The sequence below is a fragment of the Bubalus kerabau genome, chromosome X (genome assembly GCF_029407905.1).
Source record: "Bubalus kerabau isolate K-KA32 ecotype Philippines breed swamp buffalo chromosome X, PCC_UOA_SB_1v2, whole genome shotgun sequence".
Taxonomy (NCBI): Eukaryota; Metazoa; Chordata; class Mammalia; order Artiodactyla; family Bovidae; genus Bubalus; species Bubalus kerabau.
This window is the reverse complement of record NC_073647.1, coordinates 90,619,114-90,635,979: the sequence shown is the minus strand read 5'-3', so window position 1 is coordinate 90,635,979 and position 16,866 is coordinate 90,619,114. Positions and strand designations below refer to the sequence as shown.

Sequence of the window (16,866 nt, the reverse complement as noted above, 5' to 3'; positions counted from 1 at the left end):
GAAAGTAAGTGAAAACAAGCTGGACAAAAAGAAAACAGCAGGTGTCAGAGAAAGAAGTTTAATTAATAATAGAAACAATGTCCATAAATATTTAACTAATGAATTAACTGTTCTTAAACACATGAGGACAAGTTCTAAGAGGAATACCTAACCGTATTCAATTTATCAATATACAGTTATCTTTAATATCTGAAAATTTTGAATACCTAAATGTTTTATTAAGTTATCACAACTTTGCACAGATTTACAAATATTTACTTATTTGGCATTAATATACAGTTTAATAAGCTTCATGTGGCTGAGCAGATAAGAAAAATAATAAAAGGAATATCTACTTGTACAGAGGGAGCTGAAACTGCAATCATAGCACGGTAAGCCAAAAACAAATATGAACATAACATCAGAAGCACCTGACCCAATAGGGTATAACTAGAAAGCCACAAATTGTACTGCTTATATGCAGCAGTGCTCAATTCAACAGGATGACCTGAGGGAAAGATACAGTTGCTAACAGTCATAAGTGTTGTAAGTGAATGTTCATGTGTGAAAGTCGCTCAGTCGTGTCCAACTCTTTGCGACCCCATGGACTACACAGTCCATGGAAATGTCCAGGCCAGAATACTGGAGTGGGTAGCCTTTCCCTTCTCTAGGGAATCTTCCCAACCAGGGATCAAACCCAGGTCTCCTGCAATGCAGGCAGATTGTTTACCAGCTGAGCCACAAAGGAAGCCCAAGAATACTCCAGTGAGTAGACTATCCCTTCTCCAGCAGATCTTCCTGGCCCAGGAACTGAACCAGGGTCTCCTGCATTGCAGGCGGATTCTTTACCAACTGAGCTATCAGGGAATCTCTTGTAAGTGAATACCTACAGCTAACAATCATGTAGACAGGACACAAAAAGAACAATTAAAAAAATTAAAACACATCTGGAGTAGCTCACCTGGAAGAATTTTCAGATATTAAAGATAACTGTATATTGATATATTGAATACATTTTGCTTCTCAAGTCATTAACTTCTTATTTCTCACCAGATAAGGCTGTCCAGCACTGAAGCAAGAGCATTTTTTTCTACCAAAAGTCCATTCATTTAAAGGGAGTGGAGCAATCTGGTCTTTGATAGGAAAATGAAAGAGTAAGAAAAGAGAAAATGATCTGTTGATAAAGATAGCAGAATCACTTTTTCTTTAGCTGATGAATTTATATACGAATTCTAGTTTTAGAGACACTCCTAAATTTCAATAGCAAGAAATATTCTTACAGAATCAAGGGCATTTATTTAGAAGGAAACTAGTTAGGGTAAAACTTATGGAAAGGAAGAAAAATATACCAAAAAATTCTGGATGCTATTTGTTTTGTATAAATGTGAGTCATAGGCTGGATGTTTTCTCCATAAAAACTAATTAAGCTGAGAATTTGGAAATGCCCACAATTTTAAGGATAAGCAAACTGTCCAAAGAACTCTTTTCAATCCAAGCTAAAGATAACTAACTGCAATTAAAGGAATAATTTTAACCACTACTTCAATAATCTCAGGGATAACAGTAGCTTGATAAAAGCCAGGCAAAAGATAAGAAACTTGAGTAGATATTTAACAGAAAAAACTAGAAAGTACATGGAAAACTTTCCCCACATTATTGGAGATATAAGTATAATGAATTTATGGGTGGAGGAGGAAGATATATTAATTGTCAGGAAAAGCTTTGCATTAATGTTACTTTCTCTACACCTTAAGGTTTGTTTTCTAGGCTCTGTTGGTCTGAAGCTGCAATGAAGAACTTATCTGGCAGTGAAAAGGCCCCAGGGAAAAAATGGCTTATTCTATGAGATGGAGTGGTACCCAAGTCAATTTAATAGTTATAATTAAAAAAAAAAAAACAAACTATGAAGTTGAATTATATTCTCAATGGCCAGTCAGTGAAAACTCTATCCCAAAAGGAGGTCAATTTGAGAAATCAAATAAAGATCACAAGGCTGCTTGATGATGGATGCTATCAGAACTGCAAAACAGCCTCTCCATGTGATCCAGGTATTCCTGTACACTGGTCTGTGTGTCAACTCATTTTAACAAGTTTGAGGGCTTACTATTCCAGTCTCTCCCCAATCTTCAATTTTTTAATATCCTAAGTTGCTATTTCACTTGATTATACCAATATTTATATCAAAGCCTCTGACTGCTCTAGTAAATGCTCATCTCTCTTTTAATACTACTAGCTTCTGACAGTATTTAATCAATGAAGATATCTTTACACTTAAAAATGAGATAATGCTTTCACTGTCAGGGATAACAGTAGCTTGATAAAAAGCTAGGTCAAAAGAAAAGAAAAAGCTGAGCAGATATCAAATGGAAAAATTTACAAAGTAACTAGAAGACTTTTCCCACATTATTAGGGATAAAATGTCAAGGAAAATCTGGGAAGTAGCCCTTAATATTAAGTTCTGCATTATTCACTTATTTATTCAGTTCAGTTTAGTAGCTCAGTTGTGCCTGACCTTTGTGACCCCATGAACTGCAGCATTCCAGGCCTCCCTGTCCATCACCAACTTCCGGAGTCCATCCAAACTCATGTCCATTGAGTTGGTGATGCCATCTAGCCATCTCAACTTCTGTCATCCCCTTCTCCTGCTGCCCTCAATCTTTCCCAGGATCAGGGTCTTTTCAAATGAGTCAGCTCTTTGCATGAGGTGGCCAAAGTATTGGAGTTTCAGCTTCAACATCAGTCCTTCCAATGAACACCCAGGTCTGATCTCCTTTAGGATGGACTGGTTGGATCTCCTTGCAGTCCAAGAGACTCGCAAAAGTCTTCTCCAACACCACAATTCAAAAGCATCAATATTTTGGCGCTCAGCTTTATTTATAGTTCAACTCTCACATCCATACATGATCACAGGAAAAACCATAGCCTGGACTAGATGGACCTTTGTTGGCAAAGTAATGTCTCTGATTTTTAATATGCTGTCTAGGTTGGTCATAACTTTCCTTCCAGGGAGTAAGCGTCTTTTATATTCATGGCTGCAGTCACCATCTTCAGTGATTTTGGAGCTCCCAAAAATAAAGTCAGCCACTGTTTTCCCATCTATTTGCCATGAAGTAATGGGACCAGATGCCATGATCTTTGTTTTCTGAATGTTGAGTTTTAAGCCAACTTTTTCACTCTCCTCTTTCACTTTCATCAAGAGGCTCTTTAGTTCTTCTTCAGTTTCTGCCGTAAGGGTGGTATCATCTGCATATCTGAGGTTATTGATATTTCTCCTGGCAATCTTGATTCCAGCTTGTGCTTCTTCCAGCCCAGCATTTCTCATGATGTACTCTGCATATAAGTTAAATAAGCAGGGTGACAATATACAGCCTTGACGTACTCCTTTTCCTATTTGGAACCAGTCTGTTGTTCCATGTCTAGTTCTAACTGTTGCTTCCTGACCTGCATACAGGTTTCTCAAGAGGCAGGTCAGGTGGTCTGGTATTCCCAAATCTTTCAGAATTTTCCACAGTTTCTTGTGATCCGCACAGTCAAAGGCTTTGGCATAGTCAATAAAGCAGAAATAGATGTTTTTCTGGAACTCTCTTGCTTTTTCAATGATCCAGCACATGTTGGCAATTTGATCTCTGGTTCCTCTGCCTTTTCTAAAATCAGCTTGAACATCTGGAAGTTCACAGTTCACATATTGCTGAAGCCTGACTTGGAGAATTTTGAGCATTACTTTACTAGCATGTGAGATGAGTGCAACTGTATGGTAGTTTGAGCAGTATTTGGCATTGCTTTTGTTTGTGATTGGAATGAAAACTGACCTTTTCCAGTTCTGTGGCCACTGCTGAGTTTTCCAAATTTGCTGGCGTATTGAGTGCAGCACTTCCACAGCATTATCTTTTAGGATTTGAAATAGCTCAACTGGCATTCCATCACCTCCACTAGCTTTGTTTGTAGTGATGCTTCCTAAGGTCCACTTGACTTCACATTCCAGGATGTCTGGCTCTAGGTGAGTATTCATACCATTGTGATTATCTGGTGTCAGGTGCCGTGTTAGGCATTACTGACAAAATGGAGGCATGGTCCCAACCCCCTCTTTTTGTCCCAGAGGCACAGACCCGGGATGAAGGAGTTAGGCCTTGTGATTCTGACTTTTTTTTTTCCTCTCCTCTGCTGAGTTGACTGAAAAGGAGTATTAAGGTGCTTATTGTTCTTGAGAGGAGCATGAGAAGGCACAAAGCCTTCTGCAGCTGTGCTCAGAGAATAATTTATAAAGTTAATCATTGACATTTGTTTAAGGACTTTTACAAAAGAGTGTTTCAGGAGGAGCACATAAGCCACAGCTTGAGGCCATGGGAGGGTTCTGAAGCCTATTTGTGAGGAACATGCTTATGGCAAAGGAGTTTACTGAATTTAGGGCTCAGAAATAATTAAAATAGTTAGAAGTTAAAGATTTAAGCAATGTTGTAATGTTAGCATATTTTACTATAGCGTATAGAGGTTAGGAATTTTAGAGATACTAATAGCTAGAAGCCATTTAAGAGATAGTGAGCTCAGGATGTTAGGGGCAAACAGGATTTAGAAAGATAAGAAATAAAGTGAGGAATGTAGCATGAGTTACAATGTAATCACAAGTTAACTACAGGACACATAAGAAGAAGTAGATATTAGATGGTAAAGCTGATTCCGAGAGAATCGCTGAAGCAGGAACTCTGTTTGAAGGGCAACAGTGATTTATGGAGATAACAAATCTGGGTGAGGGGGAACTGAAAATGTCAAACATCTGACCTAATGCTTTTGTTAAAGTATAAAAGAAAATCTTAAACTTGAAATAAATGTGCAGTCCAAGAAAATTGAGAGGCTGTGTCGTTACTTGCCGACACCGTCCCTCCCTTCAGGTTGAATCCCTGGCTGCTGGAGCTGGACTCTGGCAATCTGGGTCGTGAAGATCTTTTTTGTACAGTTCTTCTGTGTATTCTTGACACCTCTTCTCATACCATTTATGTCCTTTATTGAGCCCAACTTTGCATGAAATGTTTCCTTGGTATCTCTAATTTTCTTGAAGAGATCTCTAGTCTTTCCCATTCTGTTGTTTGCCTCTATTTCTTTGCATTGATCGCTAAGAAAGGCTTTCTTATCTCTCCTTGCTATTCTTCGGAACTCTGCATTCAAATGGGTATATCTTTCCTTTTCTCCTTTGCTTTTTGCTTCTCTTCTTTTTTAAGGCCTCCTCAGACAGCCATTTTGCTTTTCTGCATTTCTTTTTCTTGAGGATATATTTATTAGTACAGGATTATCTTCCTGGAGTAGAAATGGCAACTCACTCCAGTATTCTTGCCTGGAGAATCCATGGACAGAAGAGCCTGGCAGGCTATAGTCCACAGGGTTGCAAAGAGTCGTACATGACTGAGCATGAATGCACAGGATTATAAAAATAAATATACTGATAGATGCTTCTTTATCTAAATATACTAGTATCTAGTATATATCTAAATATACTAATTTAGATACCTAAATTAGTATGGTGGTTTAGTTGCTAAGTCATGTCCGACTCTTGTGACCCCATGGACTGTAGCTCGCCAGGCTCCTCTGTCCATGGGATTTTCCAGGCAAGAATACTGGAGTGGATTGCCATTTCCTTTTCCAGGGGATCTTCCTGACTCAGGAATTGAACCCAGGTCTCCTGCATTGCAGGCAGATTCTTTATCGACTAAGCTATGAGGGAAGCCCCTAAATTAGTATAGGATTATCTAAATATACTAATAATCTAAATACTATCTAAATATACTAATAAGATTATCTAAATATACTAATAGATGCCTCTTTAAAAGAGGGACATAAAAAAGTTTAAATGCAGAGGTAAAGTCCCAAAAATCCTTTAAAAATTTGACGATTCTATTATAAAACAAGCAATTCTTTAATTCATCTATTTAAAAAAGAGGAGCTTCCAAATAGTGAAACTGCCACTCTTTTTTCACAACCCCTTTACTATAGCCATAATGGGTAAACAAATGATTTAAATGCCTTCTGAGCAGAATAATTAATGCTTATTAAAAGTTTGGAACATACAAGTACAAATGCACAGAAAGTAAAGTGATAAAAATTTCAGTTGGTTATAAGGTAAAATCTATAATTTGTAAAGTGATAAAATTTCTATGTGGTACTTTAGATATTCTGCCATCTAAACTGTTAAGTTTCTGGGGACTTCCCTGGTGGTCCAGTGGTTAAGAATCCATCTGCTGATGCAGGGGATACAGGTTCAATCCCTGGTTCCACATGCTATGGCGTAACTGAGCCCGTGTGCAACAACTACTGAAGCCCTCACACCCTACAGCCCATGCTCTGCAACAAGAGAAGCCATTGCAATGAGAAGCCTATGCACCACAACTAGAGAGTAGCCACCACTTGTTGGAACCAGAGAAAGCCAGCAAGCAGCAACAAAGAGCCCATGCACCACAATGAAGACTCAGCACAGACAAAAATAAATACATAATAAATTAAAAAATAAACTTTTGAGTTTCTCAATAGCAGGGACTAAGTCTTCTTCATTATTGTATCTCCAGTTACTTAACATAGTTATGCACAAGGCAGGTATTCAATAATACATACATCTAAAATGAATGAATAATAGTAGAGTATAGGACTTCTAATAATCTCACATTGTAGTAACAGCAGGTAATATTTACTGAACATTTCCTGTGACAGGCACTATTCAAGAGCTTTGAATGGTGTGAATCATCCAAATTCCCTTTGCTGTGTTTATCATCCCCATTTTAAAGATGAAGAAACTGATACATACAGAGATTAAGTAACTTGCTCAAAGTCTTTCCAGTAGGAAGTGATGGAGCCAAGATTCAAATCTAGGCAGTCAGTCTCTCCAGCTCAGGCTGTTAAGTAAAACTCCATACTACCTCTTCTGACATGAGTTTGAACAAGCTCTGGAGATAGTGAAGGACAGCGGAGCCTGGCGAGCTGCAGTCTGTGGGGTTGCAGAGTCAGACACAACCTAGTGACTGATCAACAACAATAACACTGCCTCTTTTCTGGTGTGCCTTCGTGCTTTATTGTTCTCTGATTACTTTTAGCTAATGAGGCTGAAGTAACACAAAGAGGGCAGGGAACAAAGGAAAAAGAGACCAAATATAAAGATTTACAATGAGTTTTGCTTTGCTTTTACTTTATTGGAGAATAAAGAATCTATCTTGAAGTCTACATTGCTTGAGTCTAAGAGACATGACTGCTTTTCCTGTATTATTCAACATATTTTTGGTATGTTTAGAGCATTACTTATAAATATCCTTAAGAGGCCTTGCTGACAATCCTGAAAGCTGACAGACTGATGCAAACAATATGGTGTCATGCCATATCCATATATCAATAATATATGTTAAACAAATTTCAGTATTTATATTATTTTTTAAAATTCTAAATGGCATTGAAACATGTATAATATCATATGTGAAACGAATCGCCAGTCCAGGTTCGATGCATGATACAGGATGCTCGGGGCTGGTGCACTGGGATAACTGGGATGACCCAGAGGGATGATATGGGGAGGGAGGTGGGAGGGGGGTTCAGGATGGGGAACACGTGTACACCCGTGGCGGATTCATGTTGATGTATGGCAAAACCAATACAATATTGTAAAGTAATTAGCCTCCAATTAAATAAATTTATATTTTAAAAAAATGACAATCAGGACAAATGTTAATATGTAAAAATGGGAAAGAAACATGAATGTGAAAGAAACATGAATGTGATGTGTTTTAAATTCTGTGAGAGAAGCTACATGGGGGATTAAAGAAACAGGGAGAAAAGCACCAGAAAGGTTTTCTTACCAATCACCTCCCACCAATAAAATACTAAAATTTATTTACTTCTCTGAAATTTAGAGAGCGCTTTTACATAAAATTTGTTCACTTGCCACTAACCCTGAAAATATCATTTCTGCTTAAGAGATACCATGTATATACTGGTTGGGTGAAGCTAGAGAAGAAAATAAAGGCAAACTTAGAGAAAGAAGGTCAGATGGAGAATTGTATAACAGTATTCCAATGACAGTTCCACTCACTTAGAAAAAGTGTAGTGCACTTTCAATCTTTTGATTTCAGTGAACTTACTGTTTAATCTTGTCTGTATAATGATAATGATAAAGAACATGGATAATTAAATAAATGGATGGTGTAAATGGAGTATTTTCCATGAAGCTAGGGGAAATTCTAGAATCTTTCTAAACCAAGAATATAGAAGGGAAAATGTTATCATTAAAACACACACACACAACTTGTAAGAGCTAAACATAATTTATCTCATAAGGATAGATGATAATAACACATAACCTCAACAAATACTACTTAAAATAAAGAACTAAAATGTTTAGTTTGGTAACTAACTTTTTTATTTTTTAGTCAATCATGACATTTTTTGTCTTAAGCCTGAGAAAAACTCATCTACATAACCATATGGTTTTGTATTAGAAAATCTGCAGTTACATGAGTCAATCAAAATATTCTGGAATATAATAATTATATATATATATATATAAAATTATAGCTATCTTCCAATCAGCTATAAGAATTTTCAGGTACTTGTTACTGTCTCTTACCCCTTCTTTCGGGTCTGTGTGGAGTCCTCCTCCTGCATGACCATGCCAACATGTCCTCTTTTCTATCAGTGGCCATGCCTGGAGAGCCTAGTTGAAGATAATACCAAGCCATCCATTAGCTATTAAAGAATCTCAGATCTTTAAAAATTTGACTTAGGCAGTCTAATCTGATGAATGTCCCCCCAACAAATTCAGAGGCATAGCTTTGAGCCTAGCATAGCTAAGTAAAATACCTTCATAATAAGCTTACAGATACACTTACGCAAAGAATATTGAGATATAACAAATTACTCATACAGAAGTTACTTTCTCTAGTTTTTGAAATTAATATTTAAAAGATTTAACTTGTAATGTACTTCTATTTGATTTATACCAGCTTTCTTATTGTCATTTGCTACTAAATACTGTGTAATCCTTAACTCTTATCACTGGCCAAGTATATAATAAAGTTAATTAACTGTATCCCATGTGCTTTCCATGTGTATAACATTTTTGCTTTATAATTCAATATAGTTGATTCTTTATAACTCATTTTTATTATTCTGACTTGCATATATATATAGAAACAAAGTATCTTTAACTACATCACAGTCTATCTTATGTTACAGTAATTTGTATAAATCTTTTGTTTTTACTCCTACATGGTAAATTTCTTAAGACTACGGACATTCTCTCATATCCTTATATCTCCTATGGCCCATACCACCATCCCACGCATCTGTGTCTTGCAGATGTGCTTGTTGAATTAGTTTATAAAACAAACCTATCTACAAATTTCTCAACTAGTCTTGAAAATATCCAAACATCTTACCTTTTATAATTTTTTAAAAAACCCTAGATTACTTATCAGTCTAAAAAAATTTTTAATCATTTGGAAAATATACAATAGTTGAAAAGATAGTAAAGATTAAGCTTTTTAAAATTTTAGACTTGCTAATTTGAAAGTGTTTCCTCAAAAAAATACTTAATAAAGTACACGGATATAATAATGCTTCTTCAGTAGCCATAATAATAATTAGTGAACAAGGGCATAATTCTTTACAATCACAACTCTGTATCAATACTGAATCCTAAGGGTATCAGCTCAGGGCCAAGCTATGAAAGTGGAATTACAGAAATCAAAAGTACCTTCTTGTTCTCATCAGTTGAGACCCAAAAAGTAATTGCCATAAATGGGTCATTGATTTTTGGATCAACAATCGCAAAGCATTTTTAAAGGAAAAACATCAAAAAGTAATATTTACTGTGACAATGTAATTTTGTGACCTTTTTTCCCTTTAAAAGGCTAATAAGCTATATCAAGGGGTCTGGTAAATAACTCACAAGATAATGAGGTCATCAACAAAGCAAAATATTCTATATATTTATAAAATAAAAATAAACAGTAGTATCATAAACAATGAGAAGATCGAGCACATTCTCTCTTAACTTAAAACTTTAATAATGGAAAACCTAATTCATATCTACAGCTTCTGCATAAATCAGAACAATGCCTTGTACCTGAATGGGAAATAACTGTTAAACAGAAAGAAAAAAATAAAGGAAGTACTACTCAGGAGCTAGACCGTCTTCTAATTTTCTTGTCTTTCTATCTTAAGAGATTTATTTGTCTCATTTTAAAGCACTGAGAATTTTTAAAGGTGTCTTTCACTTACATTAGCAATGAAAACCAACCCTCATTAACATGTAAACTCAGCATTACCTATCCCACGGACTCTAATAAGCTTAGAGTCCCTTGATATTCTGCTATGTGAACATCTTCTAAGGTAAAAAGAAACATTACTCACTTAAAAAATGTACAGCATTCCATACATCACATACAAATTACCAGGATAAATTTAAGCATCAACAAGCTGCCATTACATTTATAAAAGTTTTCTAAAAGCGTTACTCTTGTTGGCATTGATCTCGAAAGATTCAAATATATCTCTCCAGGGGTAGAAAAATATCAGGCTTTCTTTCTCCATTTCCAGTAGCAGAAATATATCTTGTTATTCATCTTGCCAGTATTTAGAAAAAAAATGAAAAGGAAAATTACTTGAAAAATATGTAATATAAATTAGAAAATGCTCAAAGGGCTTACACATTTTTCCTAGCTATATGTAGAAGAAATGTCTGCTTCATCTTACCCTTGTAGCATCTAATAACTCTCTTGAATTGTCTTTTCCTAGTCTCCGCCATGTAGTATGTCTTAATAACTCTGAGATCTGCAGAAGAGAATAAAAAAAGAGGTCAGAAATTTCAGAGTGGACAGTTAATATTCAAATATTTCTTTTATAGTCCAGGTGCTGTGCTGTGCTTAGTCGCTTAGTCATGTCCAACTCTTTATGACCCCAAGGACTGTAGCCTACCAGGCTCCTCTGTCCATGGGGATTACTGTTCATAAACATGCATAAACTAAAACCATAGCCAATATGAGAAAGATGCTTCTAACACATATCTAAAATGGCAAAAAATATGTGGTCCAGATATAAAGTAAATTATATTACCCATTAAAAGTATCAAATTGTACTTTCCATTTGCCCTCTTTCTCCCTAGGTTTCTCTTTGTTTCTGAAAGCCTCTGAAGTCTTCAAACCCATTTCTTAAATGGTTTCTCTGCCCTTATCAAACACTCCTCCCTTTACTGAACTTTATTATGTGCTCCTTCTTTAGTCTTAATTCTGAATGTTAAATTTAGATAATGGTCATATGATCAGTTTTGTTAAGGTTTATAACCAGGTGATAGACTCTTGGGCCAATCTGTTGTGTTGATAATACTCCAAAAGTGGAGTTGAAAGAAAGCAGAAAAAAATAGACATCTCTAAAACGGACATGAAAGTGAAAGTGAAAAGAAAGTGAAGTCGCTCAGTCATGTCCGACTCTTTGCGACCCCATGAACTGTAGCCTACCAGGCTCCTCCGTCCATGGGATTTTCCAGGCAAAAGTGCTGGAGTGGATTGACATTTCCTTCTCCAGGGGATCTTCCCGATCCAGAAATTGAACCTGGGTCCCCTGCATTGCAGGCAGACGCTTTACCATCTGAGCCACCAGGGAAGCCCCAAATGGACATACATCCTTCTAAAATGCACCATCAATTTAGTGAAGAAAAATTTGCATCTTAGGTTAAGAATCTCCCAAAAAGCAGGTAATACGTGGGCTTTCCCTAAGCTACAAATGAGTTGTAGAAATGATTGTTTTCATATAAAAGTCAATGCTGTACACTGCAAAAGAGCAAAAATTAAATCAACCAAAAAAACAACCTCCATACACACACAAAAAAGCTAATCAAATTATTGAGAAAATTAGTTGCTTTCTAGAATGTAACCAGTAGGAGCAGTTTCTGTTTATGTATACTTGTAAATAGGGACTTCACAGGTGGTGCAGTGGTAAAGAATCTGCCTGCCAATGCAGGAGATGCAAAAGAAAAGGTTCAACCCCTGGGTCAGGAAGATCCGCTGGAGGAGGGCATGGCTACCCACTCCAATATTCTTGCCTGGAAAATCCACAGACAGAGCAGCCTGGCAGGCTACAGTCCGGGGGGTCGCAAAGAGTTGGACACAACTGAGCACATACTTGTAAATATATAGGCATTCCCTAAATTATAAAAATTTCAAAAATACTAATAGCTATTTGCACTGTCTTGCCAATCCCAAGCTCCTACAACATGCGATGTACCCTCAAATCTGTACAAGACTTCTATTGTCAATGATGCCTTTCTGGTGCTTATGTCAATTGTTCTCCTTACAGCTTTTTACCATGCTAAGACCTCAAACAAGCTTTACTCCCTCATTGTCCTATTTTTCATAACCCCCCAGTTCAAGTAACTATAAATCAAGTAAGATATCGCACATGTTTACACATGCATATACAATTTAATCTTCTTTGCCTTTCAAAATTTGCCCCATTATCTCATGATGACTATCTATCTTCTTTATTCTCTCTCAAAACATTGCCTCTATATTGTCAATAAGCAAAAGATAAATGTTGCTGATACACTCAAATTAACAACAAAAACATACTTTCTAAAGTGACATTAGTCAAAATAAAGAAAATTTACCATAAAATCTAAGTAAGCCCCTGAAAGTACCCATAAAATCCCTTCAAATTTTCTAGCTATCTATCTTTCTCTAATCAAACCATATTTCCCTTATGCATCAGGATTCAATGTAAATACTTTCTAAATGTCCATATTCACAAAGAACTTCATACTAAGATAGCATTGTAAAATTATGAACTATTTCAGGCATATAAAAAGCTCGGAAAATAATGAATACAATATGTATTCACTACCCCACCTAAGAAATAACAGATAAAAAGAAAGACCTTGACATGCTCCTCTACAATGTCATCTCTTTCCTGATCCCCAGAGAAAAACATTTAAAACATCATTCATTGCAAAAGCAAAAACAACAGTCACATAATGTGTTAACTCCTTTTGAGGGCTAGTCCCATCACTATTTAAAATATAATTTCTACAAAAAAATGCTCTGATTTCCAAACAGACTTACAAACACTTCTGAAACAATGTATTTGTAAGTTAGGGATTACCTCTACTATTAAAAGGACTTCCCTGGTGGCTCAGATGGTTAAGCGTCTGTCTACAATGTGGGAGACCCGGGTTCGATCCCTGGGTTGGGAAGATCCCCTGGAGAAGGAAATGGCAATCCACTCCAGTTCTATTGTCTGGAAAATCCCATGGACAGAGGAGCCTGGTAGGCTACAGTCCATGGGGTCGCAATGAGTCGGACACAACTGAGTAACTTCACTTTCACTTTCTACTATTAAAACGCTGGAGAAAAGAGTTTAAAGCAAAAAAATTACTTAAAAATGGAGAAGGCGAAAGAGGGGACATATGTATACATATGGCTGATTCAGGTTGATGTTTGGCAGAAACCAACACAATTCTGTAAAGCAATTATCCTTCAATTAAAAATTAAATAAATCTTTTAAAAAGTCAAAAAATGAAGAAGGGCAACAAGAGAAAACAAGATGATTAATTCTTTAAAACTTGATTAGAAAATTAGAGGGTTGAACTAGATGCTCTAAGGTCCCTTTTAACTCTAAAATTCTGTGATTTTTATGGAATAAAATGATAATGCTGCAGTTATTAACTGAATTTTAAAAAGCTTAACTAGGATTATACTTATTTCTTCAACAAATCTAGCATCTGATTTTATTTATAACCTCACCCCTAAAAAGATACACACAAAAATAAACCATATATTACTGAAAATAATAGACATGACCAATGTACACAGACACTATACAAATGCAGTATACTGGAAATAACAATCTGCCAGTCTGTTTGAAGAGGCAGACAGGTTAAAACACTGTAGAGTCATGTTTATTTTACCTAAAAAAGAAGAAATTCTGGCAGAGCCTAAAAGTCAAAGATTCTGTGGCATCCGAGCATAATAATGTATGCTCTCATTTTGATCAGCACTATTTGTCCACTAATTAATATAAATACTAATCTTTGATAGTTGCATAGGCACACTATTTTACTATGTGTAGACGTTCAATTATTACTTACAAAAATATAATCAACACTAAAACCATCAACCTAGTAGACAGAACTACCTCCACATAATGAGACTAAGACTCAAGCAAGCAAACCTATTCCAATTACATTTTTCCTTTAAGATAAAAATTACATTTTACTAAAAAATAATCCTATTGGGCTTCCCTGGTGGCTCAGTGGTAAAGAATCCCCCTGCCAATGCAGGAGACACAGGTTCAATCCCTGATCTGGAGAGATACCACAGCCGTGAAGCATCTAAGCCCATGCACCACAACTACTGATCCTGTGCTCTAGAGCCTGAGAGCCACAACTACTGAGCCCCTGCTCTAGAGGTCATCGTGCCACAACTACTGAAACCCACTTGCCCTAGAGAACAAGCTCAGCAAGAGAAAAGCCACTTAAATGAGAAGCTTGCGCTCCACAACCAGAGAGTATCCCCTGCTCACTGCAACTAGAGAAAAGCCAATGCAGCAATGGAGACCCACCACAGTGAAAAATTAAATTAATTAATTAAATAAAAATAATAATCCTATTATATAATGTTTTTAGTGACTATTAAATATGACTGTATCCTTTTTATTTATTTGCTGCACAGTCTTTAGTTGCAGTGAATGGGGGTTCCTCTCTAGTTGTGGTATGCATACTTATCATTGCAGTGGCTTTTTTTGTTGCAGAGCATGGGCTCTAGAGTGCTCAGGCTTCAGTAGTTGCAGCACATGGGCTCAGCAGTTGTGGCTCCTGAGTTCTAGAGCACAGGTTCAATAGTTGTGGTGCACAGGTTAAATAGCTCCACAGCATGTGATATCTATCCCAATCAGGGATCACATTGACAGGACACCTGGGTATGATCATTCTTTACCATTGAGTCCCCAGGAAAGCCCAAATGTATCCTTTTTAGAATAGTTATTTTTCATAATACAAGTTATGTTCAGTGTTTATGGCACTTTCAGTTCAGTTCAGTCGCTCAGTCGTGTCCGACTCTTTGCGACCCCATGAATCGCAGCACACCAGGCCTCCCTGTCCATTGCCAACTCCCGGAGTTCACCCAGACTCACGTCCATCGAGTCAGTGATGCCATCCAGCCATCTCATTCTCTGTCGTCCCCTTCTCCTCCTGCCCCCAATCCCTCCCAGCATCAGAGTCTTTTCCAACAAGTCAACTCTTTGCATGAGGTGGCCAAAGTACTAGAGTTTCAGCTTTAGCATCATTCCTTCCAAAGAAATCCCAGGGCTGATCTCCTTCAGAATGGACTGGTTGGAACTCCTTGCAGTCCAAGGGACTCTCAAGAGTCTTCTCCAACACCACAGTTCAAAAGCATCGATTCTTCGGTGCTCAGCTTTCTTCACAGTCCAACTTTCACATCCATACATGACCACTGGAAAAACCATAGCCTTGACTAGACAAACCTTTGTTGGCAAAGTAATGTCTCTGCTTTTCAATATGCTATCTAGGTTGGTCATAACTTTCCTTCCAAGGAGTAAGCGTCTTTTAATTTCATGGCTGCAGTCACCATCTGCAGTGATTTTGGAGCCCAGAAAAATAAAGTCTGACACTGTTTCCCCATCTAATTCCCATGAAGTGATGGGACCGGATGCCATGATCTTCATTTTCTGAATGCTGAATTTTAAGCCACCTTTTTCACTCTCCTCTTTCACTTTCATCTAGAGGCTTTTTAGTTCCTCTTCACTTTCTGCCATAAGGGTGGTGTCACCTGCATATCTGAGGTTATTGATATTTCTCCCAGCAATCTTGATTCCAGCTTGTGCTTCTTCCAGTCCAGTGTTTCTCATGATGTACTCTGCATAGAAGTTAAATAAGCAGGGTGACAATATACAGCCTTGACGTACTCCTTTCCCTATTTGGAACCAGGCTGTTGTTCCATGTCTGGTTCTAACTGTTGCTTGCTGACCTGCATACAAATTTCTCAAGAGGCAGGTCAGGTGGTCTGGTATTCCCATCTCTTTCAGAATTTTCCACAGTTTCTTGTGATCCACACAGTCAAAGGCTTTGGTATAGTCAATAAAGCAGAAATAGAGGTTTTTCTGGAACTCTCTTGCTTTTTTTATGATCCAGCGGATGTTAGCAATTTGATCTCTGGTTCCTCTGCTTTTTCTAAAACCAGCTTGAATGACTGGAACTTTAAGAATTACCTAATAATAGGTTAAAGAGCAATGTATAAATTGTCAATTAGAAACAAAACTAAGTTTACAACTATCCATCCATGATGCATATATGGCTTAACAATATCAAATAATCATGCATGAATACTGTTATCATTTGATCATTAAAAACATCAAACATTTAAAATTAAGCTCTCAATATATTTTAAGAGAAACTATCATAATTTAAAATCACATTTATCTCACTTTAAAAGTTTAAAAGTCTGAGATAAATACTATTTGAACTTGGTTTTCTTCCCAATTTCTTCAAAACTAGCTGGGAGTGGCAGGGGGCAGGGGTGGATGAAGAAAAGGAGAGAAGGAAGTAGAGAGGTGGGTGAAGGGCTTGAGGGGTAAGAATAGAAGAAGAGGAAAGAAAATGTTAGACTGACTTTTTAGATTTTGTAGTTATATTTCTCAACTGTAAGTTGAAGAATAAAGAATTTCCTTCATTATGTTAGATACTGAATAAATGTGTGTTAAATGAATGAATAAATGGCAACATAGCTCAAGGATTACGGGCAGCTCATATCACCTAAGCATTCATTAAACCACAAAATCATCGAACTACATCACTGTAAAATTTGATGACTCTAGAACAGGGGTTATCAATTTTTTTTTTCTCTCTAAAGG

At 36.8% G+C, this 16,866-nt stretch overlaps 1 protein-coding gene across 3 annotated transcripts in view; it reads right to left on the bottom strand.

The window, feature by feature from the left end:
• The window catches only part of ABCB7 (ATP binding cassette subfamily B member 7), a 168,629-nt gene that overhangs the window by 61,265 nt on the left and 90,498 nt on the right, over nt 1–16,866 (bottom strand). For 2 of the 3 annotated variants that reach the window (XM_055564930.1, XM_055564929.1), the window contains exons 2-3: nt 10,702–10,779; nt 8,573–8,659 (exon numbers count right to left, since the gene is read on the bottom strand). In XM_055564930.1, the coding sequence (XP_055420905.1) occupies nt 8,573–8,659; nt 10,702–10,779 (165 nt within the window). Of the gene's footprint in view, nt 1–8,572; nt 8,660–10,435; nt 10,579–10,701; nt 10,780–16,866 lie in introns of those variants that run through there. The other variant, XM_055564931.1, reaches the window with a different exon arrangement.